The sequence below is a fragment of the Phacochoerus africanus genome, chromosome 1 (assembly GCF_016906955.1).
Source record: "Phacochoerus africanus isolate WHEZ1 chromosome 1, ROS_Pafr_v1, whole genome shotgun sequence".
NCBI lineage: Eukaryota > Metazoa > Chordata > Mammalia > Artiodactyla > Suidae > Phacochoerus > Phacochoerus africanus.
This window is the reverse complement of record NC_062544.1, coordinates 213,988,399-214,006,246: the sequence shown is the minus strand read 5'-3', so window position 1 is coordinate 214,006,246 and position 17,848 is coordinate 213,988,399. Positions and strand designations below refer to the sequence as shown.

The window sequence follows — 17,848 nt, the reverse complement described above, 5'->3', positions numbered from 1 at the left end:
AGGGACTTGATAGCAACTCTGTTCCGTACATTGATTTCCATTTACAAATTTATAAAGGGAGGTTAAGGGAGTTCCCACTGGGGCTCAATGGGTTAAGGACCCGACATTGTCTCTGTAAGGATGTGGGTTTGATCCCTGTCCTAGCTCAGTGGTTAAGAATCTGATGTTGCTGCAAGCTGTGGCATAGCTCACAGATGTGGATTGGATGCAGTGTTTTCATGGCTTGGTGTAGGCCCCAGCTGCAGCTCTGATTCCACCCCTGGCCCAGTAATTTCCATAAACTGCAGAAAAGAAAAAAAAAAAATAGGGAGAGTAAGTAGCTCATCTAAGGTCATATAGGCAGGAACCAAGTTAAGAAGGAAATTACTTTTTTTTTTTTTTGGTCTTTTTTGGTCTCTTTAGGGTTGTACCCTCGGCACATGGAGGTTCGCAGGCTAAGGGTCCAATTGGAGCTGTAGATGCCAGCCTACGCCGCATTCACAGCAACACCAGATCCGAGCCACGTCTGCAACCTACACCACAGCTCATGGCAATGCCGGATCCTTAACCCACTGAGGGAGGCCAGGGATCAAACTCGAATCCCCATGTATCCTAGTCAGGTTTGTTAACCCCTGAACCACAACAGGAACTTTTTTTTTTCTTTCCTTCTTCTTCCCCCCCCCCCCCCGCCCCTTTTTGGGGCTGCAGCTGCAGCATATGTTAGTTTCCAAGCTAGGGGTCTAATCGGAGCTCCAGCTGCCAGCCTACATACACCACAGCTCACCACAACGCCAGATCCCCAACCCACTGAGCGAGGGCAGGGATTGAACTCGAATCCTCAATGCACACTAGTTGGTTTGTTCCTGCTGTGCCACAATGGACTCCCAAGGAAATTACTTTCTTCTGTGCTGCACCTCATGCCCTTGGTTTGGTGGTCCAAAATGCACGCACAAATTACTAGTCCCATAGCTCAACTCCTTACGGGATAAATGTTTGTGAACTAAGGTATCTAAGAGTCATTTAAAAGTATCCTTAGCTCACGGCCCTATAAATATTGGCAGCGTGCAGGTTTGGCTGCTGAGATATACTTTGTAAACTTCTGTGCTAGGGCTTTCAAATGAGGCTCTGATGTGTTCAACAGGCTCTTTTCCTCTGGTAGGTCCTGAAGTCTGTTCTTATCTCATCAGCACTGCAAGCCTGATGACAGCTCCTCTGTTTCTCAAAGGTTTTCAGTCTTTTAGCCTTTGCTCCAAAGTTTTAAACCGCAGTTATCTTGACGGGAAAATCGACGTGTTTCAAGTCTCCACTATTGTCACTCCAGCTTCATGAGATGGGCCAAGAGCTCTGTCAGTTTCTCGGTTCACCAGCAGCAGCCTGGATTGTTGTCCTGCACTCAGAACAGGCACATGCTACAAGCGAAAAAGTGGTTGCAAATATCAGTTCACCTCTCAAGTTTCCCCTGTCTAGAAACGTAGCCCCTAACTTAATCCTCATTCTTTCAGTAGCTTGCTATTTATTTATTTATTTATTTTGGGGCCGCACCCAAGTTCCCAGACTAAGGGTTGAATCAGAGCTGTAGCCATCAGCCTACACCAGAGCCACAGCAATGCTAGATCTGAGCTGCGTCTGCGACCTACACTGCAGCTCATAGCAAAGCTGGACCCTTAAGCCACTGAGCAAGGCCAGGGATCAAACATGCATCCTCATGGATACTAGTTGGATTCATTTCAACTGCACCACAATGGGAACTCCCCAGCAGCTTTTAAGTAGAAAAGTTTACTTCCACCCCCGCCCGGCTGTGCCCTCAGCATGCACAAGTTCTGGTCAGGAATAGATCCTAAGCCACAGCAGTGACAAAGCCAGGGAACTCTGAAAATTTTACATTTTTATCTGGCTTTTCTCACGATTCTGTGGGACTGCAGTTCTGTAGCAATTCTACCTGAAAAGCATATGATTTGATTTCCAAATAATTTTTTAAAAAGTACATTAAATCTAAATATATTCTAATTCATTCATAATGCTATTTCCAAAAATTCACAATGCTAATTTTTTTTTGCACTGAAAAATTTCTCAGAATTATGACTCTTACATTTTAAAGGCAAAATAGGACCATCTAGAGTGGTGTAGGCTAGGATGCACAAGTATCTTTTATCTTGCAATATTTTAAGAACATTTACATTTCTTGCTTTTTGGCTGTGCCCAAGGCATATGGAAATCCCTGGCACATAGATCTAACCAAGCCACAACAGTAACCCAAGCCATAGCAATGACAATGCCAGTCCTTAGCCACTAGGCCACCAGGGAATTCCAAGACCATTTTAATTTTGACTAATGATATATATTCAATATGATTGAAAATTCAAAATATAAAAGAACATATAGTGAAAAGTTATTCTTCCACTACTTTCCAGCCATCCAGTTTCTCTCCCTGCTGACAAGTTTCTCTCTCATATATATATCTATATTTCTCTTCTTTGGACAAATGATTGCACGCTATGTATGCTATCCTATATCTTGTATTTTTTAACTACATCTTATAGTTCTTCTCGTATCAGTAAAGTGGGTTTTTTAATTGCTGTATAGTATTCTATTGTACCATCATGTATTGTCAACTGATACAATTAAGGTTGTTTCTAAGCTTGTTATTACAAACAATGCCATACAAAAGTGTTTTGTGCATGCCACTCTACAGATAGGTGAAGACAGCTTTAAGAAATCCCTAGGAGCCTGGGGACACAGGTTTGATTCCTGACCTGGCACAATGGATTAAGTACACAGTGTTGCCACAGCTTCAGTGTAGATTGCAACTGCAGCTGGGATCTGATCCCTGGCCCATGAACTCCATATGCCACGGGGAAGCCAAAAGTAAGCCAAAAACAAAAATGGAAAAAAAGTTTAAAAAAAAAAAAAAAAAAGGAGGTACTTATAACCCTCCTGCACTGTTGGTGGGAATGTAAACTGTTACAGCCACTATGGAGAACAATTTGGAGATACCTTAGAAATCTATACATACAACTTCCATATGACCCCACAATCCCACTCTTGGGCATCTATCCGGACAAAACTCTACTTAAAAGAGACACGTGCACCCGCATGTTCATTGCAGCACTATTCACAATAGCCAGGACATGGAAACAACCCAAATGTCCATCGACAGAGGATTGGATTCGGAAGAGGTGGTATAGATACACAATGGAATACTACTCAGCCATAAAAAAGAATGACATCATGCCATTTGCAGCCACATGGATGGAGCTAGAGAATCTCATACTGAGTGAAATGAGCCAGAAAGACAAAGACAAATACCATATGATATCACTTATAACTGGAATCTAATATCCAGCACAAATGAACATCTCCTCAGAAAAGAAAATCATGGACTTGGAGAAGAGACTTGTGGCTGCCTGATGGGAGGGGGAGGGAGTGGGAGGGATCGGGAGCTTGGGCTTATCAGACACAACTTAGAATAGATATACAAGGAGATCCTGCTGAATAGCATTGAGAATTTTGTCTAGATACTCATGTTGCAACAGAACAAAGGGTGGGGGGGAAAAATGTAATTGTAATGTATACATGTAAGGATAACCTGACCCCCTTGCTGTACAATGGGAAAATAAAAAAATTAAAAAAAAAAAAAAAAGAAATCCCTAGAGGGGAGTTCCCGTCGTGGGGCAGTGGTTAACGAATCCGACTAGGAACCATGAGGTTGCGGGTTCGGTCCCTGCCCTTGCTCAGTGGGTTAACGATCCGGCATTGCCGTGAGCTGTGGTGTAGGTTGCAGACTCGGCTCGGATCCCACGTTGCTGTGGCTCTGGCGTAGGCCAGTGGCTACAGCTCCGATTCAACCCCTAGCCTGGGAACCTCCATATGCCGCAGCTGTGGCCCAAAGAAATAACAAAAAGACAAAAAGACAAAAAAAAAAAAAAAGAAATCCCTAGAGGTAGAACTGTCAAGGTTATCCCTCTAGGGCTTTTAAATTGTCTATTCATATCAAGTAACCTGTAAGAGTGCCTATTTCCTCACACTCTTGCCAAGATTGGAAATAAACCCCAAAACATATACACACATAAAAACAAGACCAAAAAACCGCACCTTCTTTACTAATCTGAAGGTTGGGGAAATATATGAGCACTAGAATAAGTGATACTATGTATTTTTTCACACATCTAAGAGCCATTTACTTCCTTTCCTGGGAACTAAGTTTCTTGGGAACATAAAATTTTCTAATTTCTCTTTTGGGTTGTTAAGTCTTTTTTTTAATGTACTGGCAGACAATTTTTACAAAGGAAATTAGCTCTTTGTGGTAATTCACATCTATATCATCCCCAGTTTGCATAGTCTTCCAATTTTCCTTTAGTTTTTGTTATGCACTTTTTATTTTCATGTGTTAATTTTTATTTTTAACGGTGATAAGACACATAGTCCCTTTAATTTTTAATAATTACTTTAATTTTCAGATACTCAACCTCTACAGTTTTAGCACTCCCTGAGAAATTAAACACTCTCATATCCCTTCCATAAAATGGGAGGAAAAGTATCAATACGTTCTAATGACTGACACAAGACATTTACTGATTTCTCACAAAAATGCATACATGGTTGGAGTATCATAAAGACTAATTGAGAAATTAAAATTTATCTTGAAACCAACTTTAGTCAGGAAAACTTCTTCACAAATAAGTGGTTATATATGTAAATACTAAATACCGTACACTATTTTCTGCCCTTTTGGTTATGGACTATTCCAGGAAGATTTAGTTATATAACTCTATTTGAGGGGTCCAACAGTATCTACCATAAAATGGAAAGCAAAACTGGTCTTATTATAAAAATACTGGTTTGATGAAATGATAGACTTTAGTCTATTTTAGACATATCTGGTTAATTATTAACTATGCTTCACTTCAACACAATTATTACTCAGAGGTCAAGCACTTTTGAGAAAGGGCAAACTAAGTTTTAAATCAGCATCAGAATTCTACCCATAATTACCCAATCAATACTGAAGTGGATGCCATCAAGTATGCAAAGATTATAGAATTTCAGTTATAAAATGTGGAGGAAAAAATCATAACAATGTGTAAAAATACAGACAACTTTAAGCTAGAATTACTAGCCCTAGGACATTTTATTGTATAATCACCTGAAAAGGATGGCTAACTAGACATCAGCAGAAATGCTATCAAAACTGTTGTTTGCTCAAGGTTGTTCACATTAATGAAATAGAAGATTAACAATCTCTAAGTTAAATTTCACCAAATGAAATTGCTGCCTTCTGACTTAACTTTCAGGGGTAAGAGAGAGCAAAACCCAAGTATCATACTTTCTACTTTTATCCATAAACACAAATAAAAGTCAGTACCAATACAAATGATAACTTGAAGAAATAAACACATGGTTAGCCAGGTTCTACAATCTAGGATACTGTGATATAATTCTCTTAGAGCAATACCTTCTTTTTTCTTTCCCTGGAATAGCATATTATATACTATGGTATGAAAAGCTGTAAAACTCAAATGTTTTCTGTGTTATTTAGCAAAGAAAAAATGAAGCAGAATACTGGGGCAAACTACACTTGCCACTCCATCCTGGAACCCACCCGTCTGATTACCCATTCGGTTCCAGTATTTCCAAATTGTCAATCCATCCCACTGAGCCTCATCCCAACTCTTAGCTCCTTCTGCACCAAGAGTCTAGTTTCCTGTCAACTAATTCCTAATTTTCCAGAAAATTCTCATTTTTCTGATTTCGTGTTAGTCCTAATTTTATGTCAAAGAAAATGCTTTTAATACTTAAAGTAATTAAAGTAGAAATGGAAACTAGATGACTGTAGTGTTACGGAAGATGAATTTCAAGTGCTTTGCAAATAGATGGTAGAGTTGCAAGAAAATTTAGATTTTAAACCCTACCTAGATTAAATACTTGGACTATTATAGTGTTGCTTTATTAGTCATGCCAAAAAGGTGAGCAAAGGCCATTAAATATGCATTTTTCGAAAACACATGAAAATGAAGGTTTCTTGGGAGTTAGTCAAGGCATTTATTTTTTTTTAAGTGTTTTTTCCCCCCTTTTTCTGGGTCACGCCTGCAGCATGCAGAAGTTCCTGGGCCAGGGATCGAACCCTCGCCACAGTAGTGACAATGTCAGATCCTTACCCACTAGGCTATCAGGGAACTCCCTGGCCAAGGCATTTTTATCCATAAGGACTATCAACTTGGCATATCACAGTTACTAAAAAAGAAAAGGACCGGGACCCTTGCTTACAACTGAGTTTGGCACAAACACATTTGTACGTCCCTCCCTTGTGATCGCACAGTCCTTTAATTAAGGATAATGAATGTGCCCACAAAGCAGAATTAATGAAAATTTATAAAGAATCTATGATAGAGAGCTTCACAACCCAGCTTTACTAGATTATAAAATACTCCCTTTACCTAACCATTACTTTCTGTATCTCTGAAACATCTGAAAAATACTTTTCTGGGACTTACTAGGCTGTAGGGACTGAGCAGTTTTAGGTACATTACGATTATCTCTAATAGAATTTGGTATATTTCTTCCGTTAACTGAATGTTTCCATTGGATCTTAAAAGAAGTTTGCCAATTTTCATTTTTTGAGCCTCTCTGAGGTTTTGGATGCTCTAGATCAGTTTGTCTTTTGAAGTTCCTATCTTTGGAACTCCTCCTCTGTCCATTTAGCAATCTGTCTGGAGGTGAGGATGTAGCACGTAACTGATAGCCATCTGGGGATCCTCTTTGCCTGTTTGGCCTCATGTGCTCTTGATCCACCTCTTTTTGAAGCTGTAATGCTAACAACCGGTCCTGTTCTTCTTGTTTATGTCTCTCAAAAAGTAGATGTTCCAAATCTATCAGTTTTTGAGTAAAGCTGATTTCTGTTTCCTCTTCATCTGAGGAAGCTGTGGGGAACATTTTTTTTCTTTTTGCAGAAGAGCATGGGTCCCTGACTGCTTCAAACAAAGATTCCTGATTTTTCCTTTTGAAGATATCCTTATTGATCAGTAGGTAAGACTCTTCGTTTTCTATCTCCGGTGTGTTATTTCTAATTATCGGTGTCGTATCTGAGACAGTGAACCCACTCTCTGTTTTGCCACAAGTTTTAACTGCAGCTTCTTCAGAGTCGGGAACTCTGGCTTTAGGTCCCTCATGATTTATGACACATAACTCTTTCTCATGATTGCTTGCTTTTGTTTCCATTTGTCCTTCAAGGCACCATTCTCTACCAGTGGCATATAACTGAGGCATAGGTGACTCCATTGAAGGTTTTGCACCTTGCTCTTGAACTTCAAGGCATATCTGTGGAGAAAGTGTTGGCATATCTTCCTCAATGTCTGTGTCTTGCCATGTAGGGCTCTTCATACCACTGCTGTCAGTTTCCTATAGAAACAGAAAAAGACTGAGTGAACCAGGGGAAATCATCAAATCATAATATATAAGTCTAATTACACCGATATCAAAGTTGAGTTTTCGCGATAAGGTAATTATTATTACCACTAACAAGGTATATGAAATTCTAATAGTATTTTTGGGGGGGACCCGCACCCGCAGTCTACGGAAGTTCCCAGGCTAGGGGTCAAATCAGAGCTATAGCTGCCAGCCTACACAACAGCCACAGCAATTCGGGATCCGAGCTGCATCTACAATCTATACCACAGCTCACAGCAATGCCAGATTCTTAACTCACTGAGCAGGGCCAGGGATCGAACCTACAACCTCATGGATACTAGTTGGGTTTGTTACTGCTGAACCACAATGCGAACTCCCTTAATAGTATTTTTATTCTGTGTGCCAGTTTAGATTAAGGCATTTCTTCATTTTCACTCCCATAAAAACCTACTAATTAAAACACCACAGGGAGGAGTTCCATTGTGGCTCAGAAGTAATAAACCTGACTAGTATCCATGAGGATGTGGGTTCGATCCTTGGCCTCATTCTGCTCAGTGGGTTAAGGATCTGGCGTTGCCCACAGGGAGTTGCTGCTGTAGCACAGTGGGTTAAAGATCCAACTGCAGAGGCTCAGGCCACTATGGAAGTGTAGGTTTGACTCCCAGCCGGGTGCAATGGGTTAAGGATCTCGTGTTGCCATGCTGTGGCTTGGATTCAATCCCTAGCCTGGGAAATTCCAAATGGTTCCGGGGCAACCAAAATGTAAATAAAATAAAACAAAACAAAATAAAACAAAACCCCATAAACTAGCTCTATATATGGCCAGGAGCTGGCACCATGATCTGATCTCTCACCTTATAAACTTCCCCTAGCCCAAGGGTTTTTTTTTTAATCCCTTTTTGTGTCACAAAATCTCTTCTTTTTAGCATTTTTTGTGGCGCTTACAGATCTCTTCTGAGAACATATTTTTTCCATTTTCTAAAGTTTTGTTAAAGAACAGTGGATTTACAATGTTGTGATAATTTCTGCTGTAGAGAATATATATATATATATATTATTATTTTTTTAATTTAAAAAAATCGTTTTTGGAGTTCCTGTCGTGGCTCAAGGGTTAAGGAATCCAACTAGGAACCATGAGGTTGCAGTTCAATTCCTGGCCTCTCTCAGTGAGTTAAGGATCTGGCATTGCCGTGAGCTGTGGTGTAGGTCGCAGACATGGCTTGGATCTGGCGTTGCTGTGGCTCTGGTATATGCCGGCAGCTACAACTCTGATTAGACCTCTAGCCTGAGAACCTCCATATGCCACGGGTGCAGCCCTAGAAAAGACAGAAAAAAAAAATCTTTTTTGTCTTTTTAGGGCCGCACCTGCAGCATATGGAAGGTCCCCGGCCAGGGGTTGTATCGAAGCTGCAGCTGCTGGCCTATACCATAGCCACAGCAACGTGGGATCCGAGCTGCGTCTGTGACCTATACTACAGCTCATGGCAATGCCAGATCCTTAACCCACTGAGAGGTCAGGGATCAAAACTGCGTCCTCATGGATAATAGTCAGGTTTGTTACTGCTGAGCCACAACGGGAACTCCAAGAATAATTTTTTTTTTTTTTTTTGGTCTTTTCTAGGGCCGCTCCCACAGTATATGGAGGTTCCCAGGCTAGGGGGTCTAATCGGAGCTGTAGCCACTGGCCTACACTAGAGCCACAGCAACGTGGGATCCAAGCCAACCTACACCACAGCTCACGACAACGCCAGATCCTTAATCCACTGAGCAAGGGCAGGGATCGAACCTGCAACCTCATGGTTCCTAGTCAGATTCGTTAACCACTGCACCACGAGGGGAACTCTGCATAATATTTTTAAAGATAAAAATAAATACATAGGATACAAAGCGAATAATTTATACTACAATTACCAAAAGCTTACAATTTAAGATGCAATAATGTGTATTTATTAATACATTAAATAATAAGATCTAGTGGCAAGTCTACTAATTTGTAATATTGAAGGAAGGATGAGTATAAATGATACCAAGGAGTCCCCTCTGTGGCTCGGTGGGTTAAGAACCTGAAAAAGTGTCCATGAGGATGCAGGTTCAATCCCTGGCCCCACTCAGTGGGTTAAGATCTGGTGTTGCTAGAAGCTGCAGTGTAGGTCGTAGATGCAGCTTGGATCCAGTGTTACTATGGCTGTGGTGTAGGCTAGGCCGCAGCTGCAACTCTGATTAGACCCCTAGCCTGGGAACTTCCACATGCTGCAGGTGCAGCCGTTTTTTAAAAAAAAAAAAAAAAAAAGTGAGAGCGGAATTCCCATTGTGGCTCAGCAATAACAACCTGACTACAATCCATGAGGACATGGGTTTGATCCCAGGCCTTGTTCAACGGGTTAAGAATCTGGCATTGCCATGACCTGTGGTGCAGGTCGCAAACGTGGCTCAGATCTGGTGTTATTGTAGCTGTGGTGTAGGCCAGTAGCTGCAGCTCCAATTCAACCCCTAGCCTGGGAACTTCCATATGCTGTGGGTGCAGCACTGCTTCCCCAAAGGAAATACATACATTATTTGGCATACAAATGTCCACTAAATGTTAGGTGCTATAAAACCACCTAACTGGATTGAAAAAAAATTCAGGAACCTGAAAATAAAAGGTTAAAACTTCTATGTAGGAAACTGACTTTGGTGTCAGCTCACCTTTCCTAGTTCTATTTTCCTGGAAACCTGATGACAGTGGAATGTCAGGTGTTACTAGGCTCCATAGCTTATGGTAAAAATGACCTTTGCTGATGAACTGCATCTGTCCTAGGAGAAATGTGAGTGATCTGTAAACCCCTTGCAGGAAGCCAAAGCTCAGGGCTTCTGTAAGTGACTTACACCTCTTTTGACTGTGTTATGTTCCTTACCAGGACCCCTGGAAGCTACACCCATGAGTTGTTATGGTCAACAGTTGCCTCTTATACGGGACTTCTAATTCTGGGCAGTTACTATACTCATCTGTATGGTCTCATTTCCAAGCCATCACTTGGGAGCTCTGCAAGCTGGAGCGGAGCTGAACAGATGAACCCGTGCTGAACAGCTATGCCTGATGCTGCCCTACGAGCATGCTCTGTTTTCCCTCCTGTAATCTTTTAAGTGAAGCTGGCACCTTGGGTAGCCTATTCAGGTTTGTGGGTTTGATTATCTAGGTCAGGGATCTAGAAACTATGGCTCATAGACCAAATTCAGCCTGTTGTTTTTTTGCATAAACAGTTTTGTAGGAACAAAGACAAGTTCATTTGTTTACATATTGTCTATGGATGCTTTCATATGACAACAGCATCAGTTAATAGTTGCGACTAAGACCACATGGGTCACAAAGCCTAGAATACTTACTCTCTAGCTTAGAACAAGTTTGCTGACTTCTAGTCTAGGTGAGCCTAAGATGACTAAGAAAGGATGTTCTCTTTACCACAGTGACTTAAAAAAAAAAGTTAGAAAACTACGAGTATTAACAATCTATAGCATTAGTAAATTTGACAAACCAAGAATACTTTTAGCATTCACATACCTTAGACACGGAGTTTTTCCTGTCTTCTTGTACAACTTCAGACGGTGATGCTGACCCAAGTTGAGATTTAGGTGACAAATACCTTAAAAAAAATTACCAAAATTTGAATGCCTTGTAACACAAGTGTTAGGTACTCAATATAATTAAGCCAGATTAGCTATTTATGCTGAAGGTTGTCTGGCTTGCTGCTTGGCTGATGTATCAGAAAGAGTGTATTTCATCCCTTTGTCTCAAGTATTTTGGTCTAACTCTAGAGCAAAGTCCAAGTATCGATATTTTAGTGAAAAACAAGAAAAAGAAGTAAAAGTCAAATCTAAATATTTCTTAATTCTAAAAAGAATTTAGGAGTTCCCACTGTGGCACAGCAGATTAAGGATCCAGCATTATCTCTGAGGCACCATGGGTTCAATCCCCGGCCCAGAGTAGAGGGTTAAGGATCTGGCATTGCCGCGGCTGTGGTGTAGGTCACAGCTGTGGCTTGGATTCTGATCCCTAGCCTGGAAAATTCCTATCCCACAGGTGTGGCCAAAAAAAAAAAAAAAAAAAAGATTTATTTATTTATTTTTCCTTTTTGGCCGCCCTGCGGCACATGAAGTTCCTGGGCCAGGGATCCAAGCCATAGCCATGACCTAAGCCTCAGCTGCAGCAACACTGGATTCTTAACCCACTATGCTGGGGTGGGGATCAAGCCCATGTCCCAGAGCTCCTAAGATGCCACCAATCCCATTGCACCACAGCAGGAGCTCCAAAAAAGAATTTAAATAGGTAGATACTAGCATCAAAACAACCTAAGACTGTATAGTTTTCCCAAAAGTAATAGCAATGACATTTCAAACCAGAAGAAATACGTTTGTTTCTTAGTGCCAGAACTTCTACATTCTTTATCTCTAGTATTGAGAAAGGGTCCACAATTAGATCTTTACCATTTTGATATAAATATACATACTTTACTTCAATTATCTGCCTAGAGACATAAAAGATTTATCGACATAGCATAAGAACACATCTCTAAATTTCTAGGCATCTTTTAATAGGGTGTTTGCCAATGAAAATATCAAGTGTGTAATATAATGGAAAACATAAAAGAAATGGAAATAAAATCATAAGTTATAAGATGGTAGATATCTTTTTTTTCATTTGTTTTAGGGCTGTACCTTCTGCATATGAAAGTTCCTAGGCTAAGGGTTGAACTGGAGTTGCAGGTGCTGGCCTACATCACAGCCATAGCAACGCAGGGTCCAAGCCAAGTCTGTGACTTACATCACAGCTCGTGGCAATGCCAGATCCTTAACCCACTGTAAGAGGCCAGGGATCGAACCTACATCCTTATGGATACTAACTAGTCAGTTTTATAACCCACTGAGCCGCAACAGGAACTCGATACCTTTTCTTTAATTGTAAAAAATCTAAGTACCTAATTATAACTATGCTAAAAAATGGCAGAAATGTAGAGTTCCCATTGTGGTTCAGCAGTTAGCAAACCCGATTAGCATCCATGAGGACGCAGGTTCAATCCCTGGCCTTGCCCAGTGGGTTGGGGATCCGGCATTGCTGTGAGCTGTGGCATAGGCTGGCGGCTACAGCTCCAATTGAACCCCTAGCCTGGGAACCTCCATATGCCACATGTGCGGCCCTAAAGAGGCAAAAAAGACCAAAAAAAAAAAAAAAGGCAGAAATGTTGGTTCTCTTCAAGTTGTGGTAACTTTGGGTGATTTTCAAAGAATAGCTAGCTTTTATTCCTATAATTAAAGAAAAAATGAAAAAATGTCTATTTGCTCTCAAAATGTAAAATCATGTATCCAAAATACCAACACGTTAGCATATAAGACATTAAAATAAAATCTAAGGAGTTCCCATCATGGCTCAGTGGAAACGAATCTGACTGGCATCCATGAGGACACAGGTTCGATCCCTGGCCTCATTCAGTGGGTTAGGGATCCGGTGTTGTCATGAGCTGTGGTGGAGGTCCCATATGCAGCTTGGATCCCGTGTTGCTGCGGCTGTGGCACAAGCCAGCAGCTGTAGCTCCTATTTGACCCTTAGTCTGGGAACCTCCATATTCGGAGGATGTGGCCCTTAAAAAAACCCAATTATTTATTTATTTATTTTGCTTTTTAGGGCCACATCCGAGGAGTGTGGAGGTTCCCAGGCTAGGGGTCCAATCAGAGAGCTACAGCTGCCGGCCTATGCTACAGCTCACAGCAATACCAGATCCTTAACCCACTGAGCGAGGCCAGGAATTGAACGTACGTCCTTATGGGTCCTACTCGGATTCCTTTCCACTGTGCCACTACAGGAACTCCTGCAACCATGTTTTAGAAAAAACACATATTTAGGATGCACTTCGTAACAGTCTCCATAAAGACTTTTAGATTTTTCAATAAATTTATTCTAAGTACTTTTCATTTTCTGATGCTCCTATAGACTGAATCTTTTATTTTTTTTTGGCAGCTCCACAGCATGCAGAAGTTCCTAGGCCAGGGACTGAACCCATACCATAGAAGTGACCAGAGCCACAGCAGTGACAACACTGTATCTTTAACCTGCTAGGCCACCAGGGAATTCCTATAAACAGAATCTTAAAGTTATGTTTGCAATAGACTACACAGGTTTTTTTGGTCTTTTGTCTTTTTTTAGAGCTGCACCCGAGGCATATGGAGGTTGGCAGGCTAGGGGTCAAATCGGAGCTACAGCTGCCAGCCTACACCACAGCCACAGAAACACTGGATACAAGCCAAGCCTGCAACCTACACCATGCTCAGGGTAACGTGGGATCCTTAACCCACTGAGTGAGGCCAGGGATCGAACCCACAACCTCATGGTTACTAGGCAGATTCGTTTCCGCTGCGCCACGACAGGAACTCCTAGACTGTGTAGATTTTGATACCTACCATATTTGCTAAACTCTTATTATTAATATTAAAAATGTATGTCTGAACTCTTGGTCTTTCTATATATAATTATTCCACTTCTGAACAACAATAGCTTCTTTTTACTTCCTTGCCAAGGTTATAATCTTTTATTTCCTTCCATTGTCTTACTGTACAGACTGAAACCTACACTGAATAGAGGTGGTAAACAGCAGGCTACCTTTGTGTTTTCCTGGTCTTAAAAGGGGAATGATTGCTATTATCTACCATTAAGTATGACATCATCTCGTATAGGTCTTTTGGCAGATATCCTTAAACAGGTTAAGTTTCTATTCCTATTTTATTAAGAATTATTCCCATGCTTTTCATATTTAAATAGTAAATAGGTTAACTTGCATTGATTCACTGTCTAGTATTAAACCAGCAATGTATTCCTGGAAATGTCATTTTTCTTTTCTTTCCCTCTCCTTTCCTGTTTTTTTTTTTTTTGGCCACGCCCTTGGCACACCAAAATTCCCAGGCCAAAGATCAAACCCACATGGACAGTAGTAATCAGAGCCACAGCAGTGATAGACAGTGCTGGATCTTCAACCCACTGAACCACCAAGGAACTCCAGCCTTTCTTTCTTCTTTAACTGAAGTACAGTTGATATACAACATTATAGAAATTACAAGTGTACAATATAATGATACAAAATTTTTAAAGGTTATATTCCAGGAGTTCCCATTGTGGCTCAGTGGGTTAACAATCTGATAAGAATCCGACTAGTTTCCATGAGGATGTGGGTTTGATTCCTGGCCTCACTCAGTGAGTGAAGGATCCAACATTGCCGCAAGCTTTGGTACAGTTCACAGATGCAGCTCGGATCTAGTGTTGCTGTGGCTAAGGTACAAGCTGGCAGCTGCAGCTCTGATTTGACCCCTAGCCGGGGAACTTCCGTATGACATGGGTGTGGCCCTAAAAGGAAAAAAAATAAAACTAAATTTAAAAAAAAACAAAGGTTATATTCCATTTACAGTTGCTGTAATATATTTTCTATATTCTCCATGTTGTATAAAACATCCTTGTGGCTTAATTAATTAATTATTTATGGCCATACCAATGGCATGCAGAAGTTCCTGGGCCAGAGATGAAATCTGTGCCACAGCAGTAACCAGAGCCATAGCAGTGACAATGCTAGATACTTAACCCACTGAACCACAAGGGAACTACCCCTATAGCTTATTTTATATTTAATAGCTTGTAGCTCTTAATCCCCTATTCCTGTTATTTCTCCTCCTCCCTCCCTTCTCACTGGTAACCACTAGAAACCAGTCTGTGAGTCTGCTTTGTTTTTGCTATAGATCTGCCACTTTAGGTATATTTTCAATCTTACTTTTTTTTCTGATACAGTATTTAATGCCTTCTGAATATTGTTTCAGCCATATCTCAGAAGTTCTGATGTATAATACTTTCAGTTCTATATTTCCATCAAGATTTACTCTTTCGGAGTTCCCACTGTGGCTCAGCAGTAATGAACCCGACTAGTATCCATGAGGATGTGGGTTCGATCCCTGGCCTTGCTCAGTGGGTTAAGGATCTGGCGTTGCCATGAGCTGTGGCGTAGGTCACAGATGCAGCTAAGATCCTGTGTCTCTATGGCTGTGGTATAGGCCATAGGTGTAGCTCCGATTAGACCCTAATCTAGAACTTCCATACGCCACAGATGCAGCCATAAAAATAAAAAAAGCTTTTACTCTTTAACCAGTTATTTAGTAGTTTTGCTTTTTTTTTCCCCTCTTTTTTGGGCTTCACTTGGGGCATATGGAAGTTCCCACTAGGGGTCAAGTCAGATCTGCAACTGCCGGCCACAGCCACAGGCACAGCCATAGAGCACAGGATCTTAGCTGCATCTGCGACCTACACCACAGCTCATGGCAACGCCAGATCCTTAACCCACTGAGCAAGGCCAGGGATCGAACCCACATCCTCATGGATACTAGTCGGGTTCATTACCGCTGAGCCACAGTGGGAACTCCGTAGTAGTTTTTTTTAATTTTCAAACACTTTAGTGATCTTTCTGTTAATTATTTTAAATTTAAGGTAAAATTCATGTTAAAATTAACCGTTTTAAAGTGTACATTAGGAGTTGGATCTAGTGTTGCTATGGCTGTGGTGGCAGGCTGGCAGCTGCAGCTCCAATGCAACCCCTAGTCTGGGAACTTCCATATGGCACAGGTATGGATGGAGCTTTTAAAAAAAAAAAGTGGGGAGTTCCTGTCGTGGCGCAGTGGTTAACGAATCCGCCTAGGAACTGTGAACTTGAGGGTTTGATCCCTGCCCTTGCTCAGTGGGTTAACAATCCGGTATTGATCCGGTATTGTATTGCCGTGAGCTGTGGTATAGGTTGCAGACATGGCTCGGATCCCGCGTTGCTGTGGCTCTGGCTTTGGCGTAGGCTGGTGGCTACAGCTCCGATTCGACCCCTAGCCTGGGAACCTCCATATGCCGTGGCAGCAGCCCAAGAAATAGCAAAAAAGACAAAAAAAAGTGTATATTTAGTACAGTCATAAAGTTGTGCAACCATCACTTCTACCTAGTTTGTTGTTGATGTATATAAGAGTTCTTTATACATTCATTCTAGAGACTAGACTTTATCTGTTTCTAACTTTAATTCACTAGTTTCTCAGTTTAAATTTTTGCTTTTAAATTCACCAGTTTATTCTTACCAAAAGCCCCTACATGTTTTTGAAGTCTAAACTGCAGTTCATCAACTCCTCCTGCTGCTAGAGGGACATTGTAGGGCAACTAAATTCACCTCATCGTTGACTACCTGACTTGTGTTTTCTGTACAGTAGAGAAGAAACATAAAACACAAACTGGGAAAAAGAGGGGGAGGGGGGATGATCTAGATGCCACACTGTAAACTCCACTAATGAAGATGACCTTTTAGGGGACTCGCTTTTCTCATGTGAATCTAAACCAAAAGAAAAGGGAGTCCAATCGATTAATTTTGAGGAAATGGGAACAACATGGAAATCGGAGCCAACAAGATAAAACAGGCTTCGCAAGTCTCTTCACGCCAGCCAGAAATCTAAGGTACATGCACATCTCTCTTATTTTCACTTTACATCAGGCTCAGATCATCTGGACAGTTTTCTTTTTTCTTTTCTTTTCTTTTCTCTTCCTTCCATTCTTCTTTCTTTTTTGTTTATAGGGCCGCACCTGCTGCGTGGAAGTTCCCAGGCTAGGGGTCAAATTGGAGCTACAGCTGCCAGCCCACACCACAGCCACAGCAACACGGGATCCGAGCCACACCTGCAACCTATGCCACAGCTCACGGCAACACCAGATCCCTGACTCACTGAGCAAGACCAGGGATCAAACCTACATCCTCATGGATACTAGTCGGATTTGTTTCTGCTGCACTACAACAGGAACTCCCTGGACAGTTTTCATGAAGAGCTGATGCACAAAATTTTGATAAGTAGTAGACTCTATGAACAAAAACCATTGGCATGAAGCAAGTGGTCAATAAATAAACTCATAAATAGTCACATTCACTTACTTTTCAATATCTCCAGTGTTTGTTGGCTTGTTCTTATTTTTCTTTTGTGACTTTGTTGTGACTGGATCAGATTTTTTGGAATTCAAGGGCAATGCCAAGACACTTCCGCCACAGAAATTGTTCTTCAACAACAGAAAAAGCATAAAACAATTTTAAAATAAAATAAGCTATTGATTTGGTTAATTAATTCAGAATCCACAATAGACATTTAAGGAATTATGCTCATGTGTAAATTCTATACAACCTTTGACTAATACTGACCATGCAAAAATTAGTATAAATAAGATTGAGTTTATCTTGGTCTAAATTATGTTTTCATCTACATTATAAACACAAAGAATATGGTGATACTAATCTTGTTAGCTGAATATCTCTGCTAACAAAAAAAAAAGAATTATAGATAGATTATATGTAGTAATAAAAAAAGTCTTAAGAAATATTGAGTGAAAAAGGTTAGGAAAAAAGTGTTATTCATACATCCTTTATAGGTGGAAAAAAAAAGTCATAAG

The 17,848-nt window shown here is 40.9% G+C and overlaps 1 protein-coding gene across 2 annotated transcripts in view; it reads right to left on the bottom strand.

Moving 5' to 3' along the window:
- Window positions 1–270: 270 nt before the first annotated feature.
- Window positions 271–17,848, bottom strand: part of RNF168 (ring finger protein 168) — a 29,766-nt gene continuing 12,188 nt past the window's right edge. The window contains exons 5-8 of one of the 2 annotated variants that reach the window (XM_047789688.1): window positions 17,340–17,461; window positions 10,922–11,003; window positions 6,471–7,374; window positions 271–1,388 (exon numbers count right to left, since the gene is read on the bottom strand). In XM_047789688.1, coding sequence (XP_047645644.1) covers window positions 1,327–1,388; window positions 6,471–7,374; window positions 10,922–11,003; window positions 17,340–17,461 — 1,170 coding nt within the window. In that variant the 3' untranslated portion in view covers window positions 271–1,326. Of the gene's footprint in view, window positions 1,389–4,405; window positions 7,375–10,921; window positions 11,004–17,339; window positions 17,462–17,848 lie in introns of those variants that run through there. The other variant, XM_047789697.1, reaches the window with a different exon arrangement.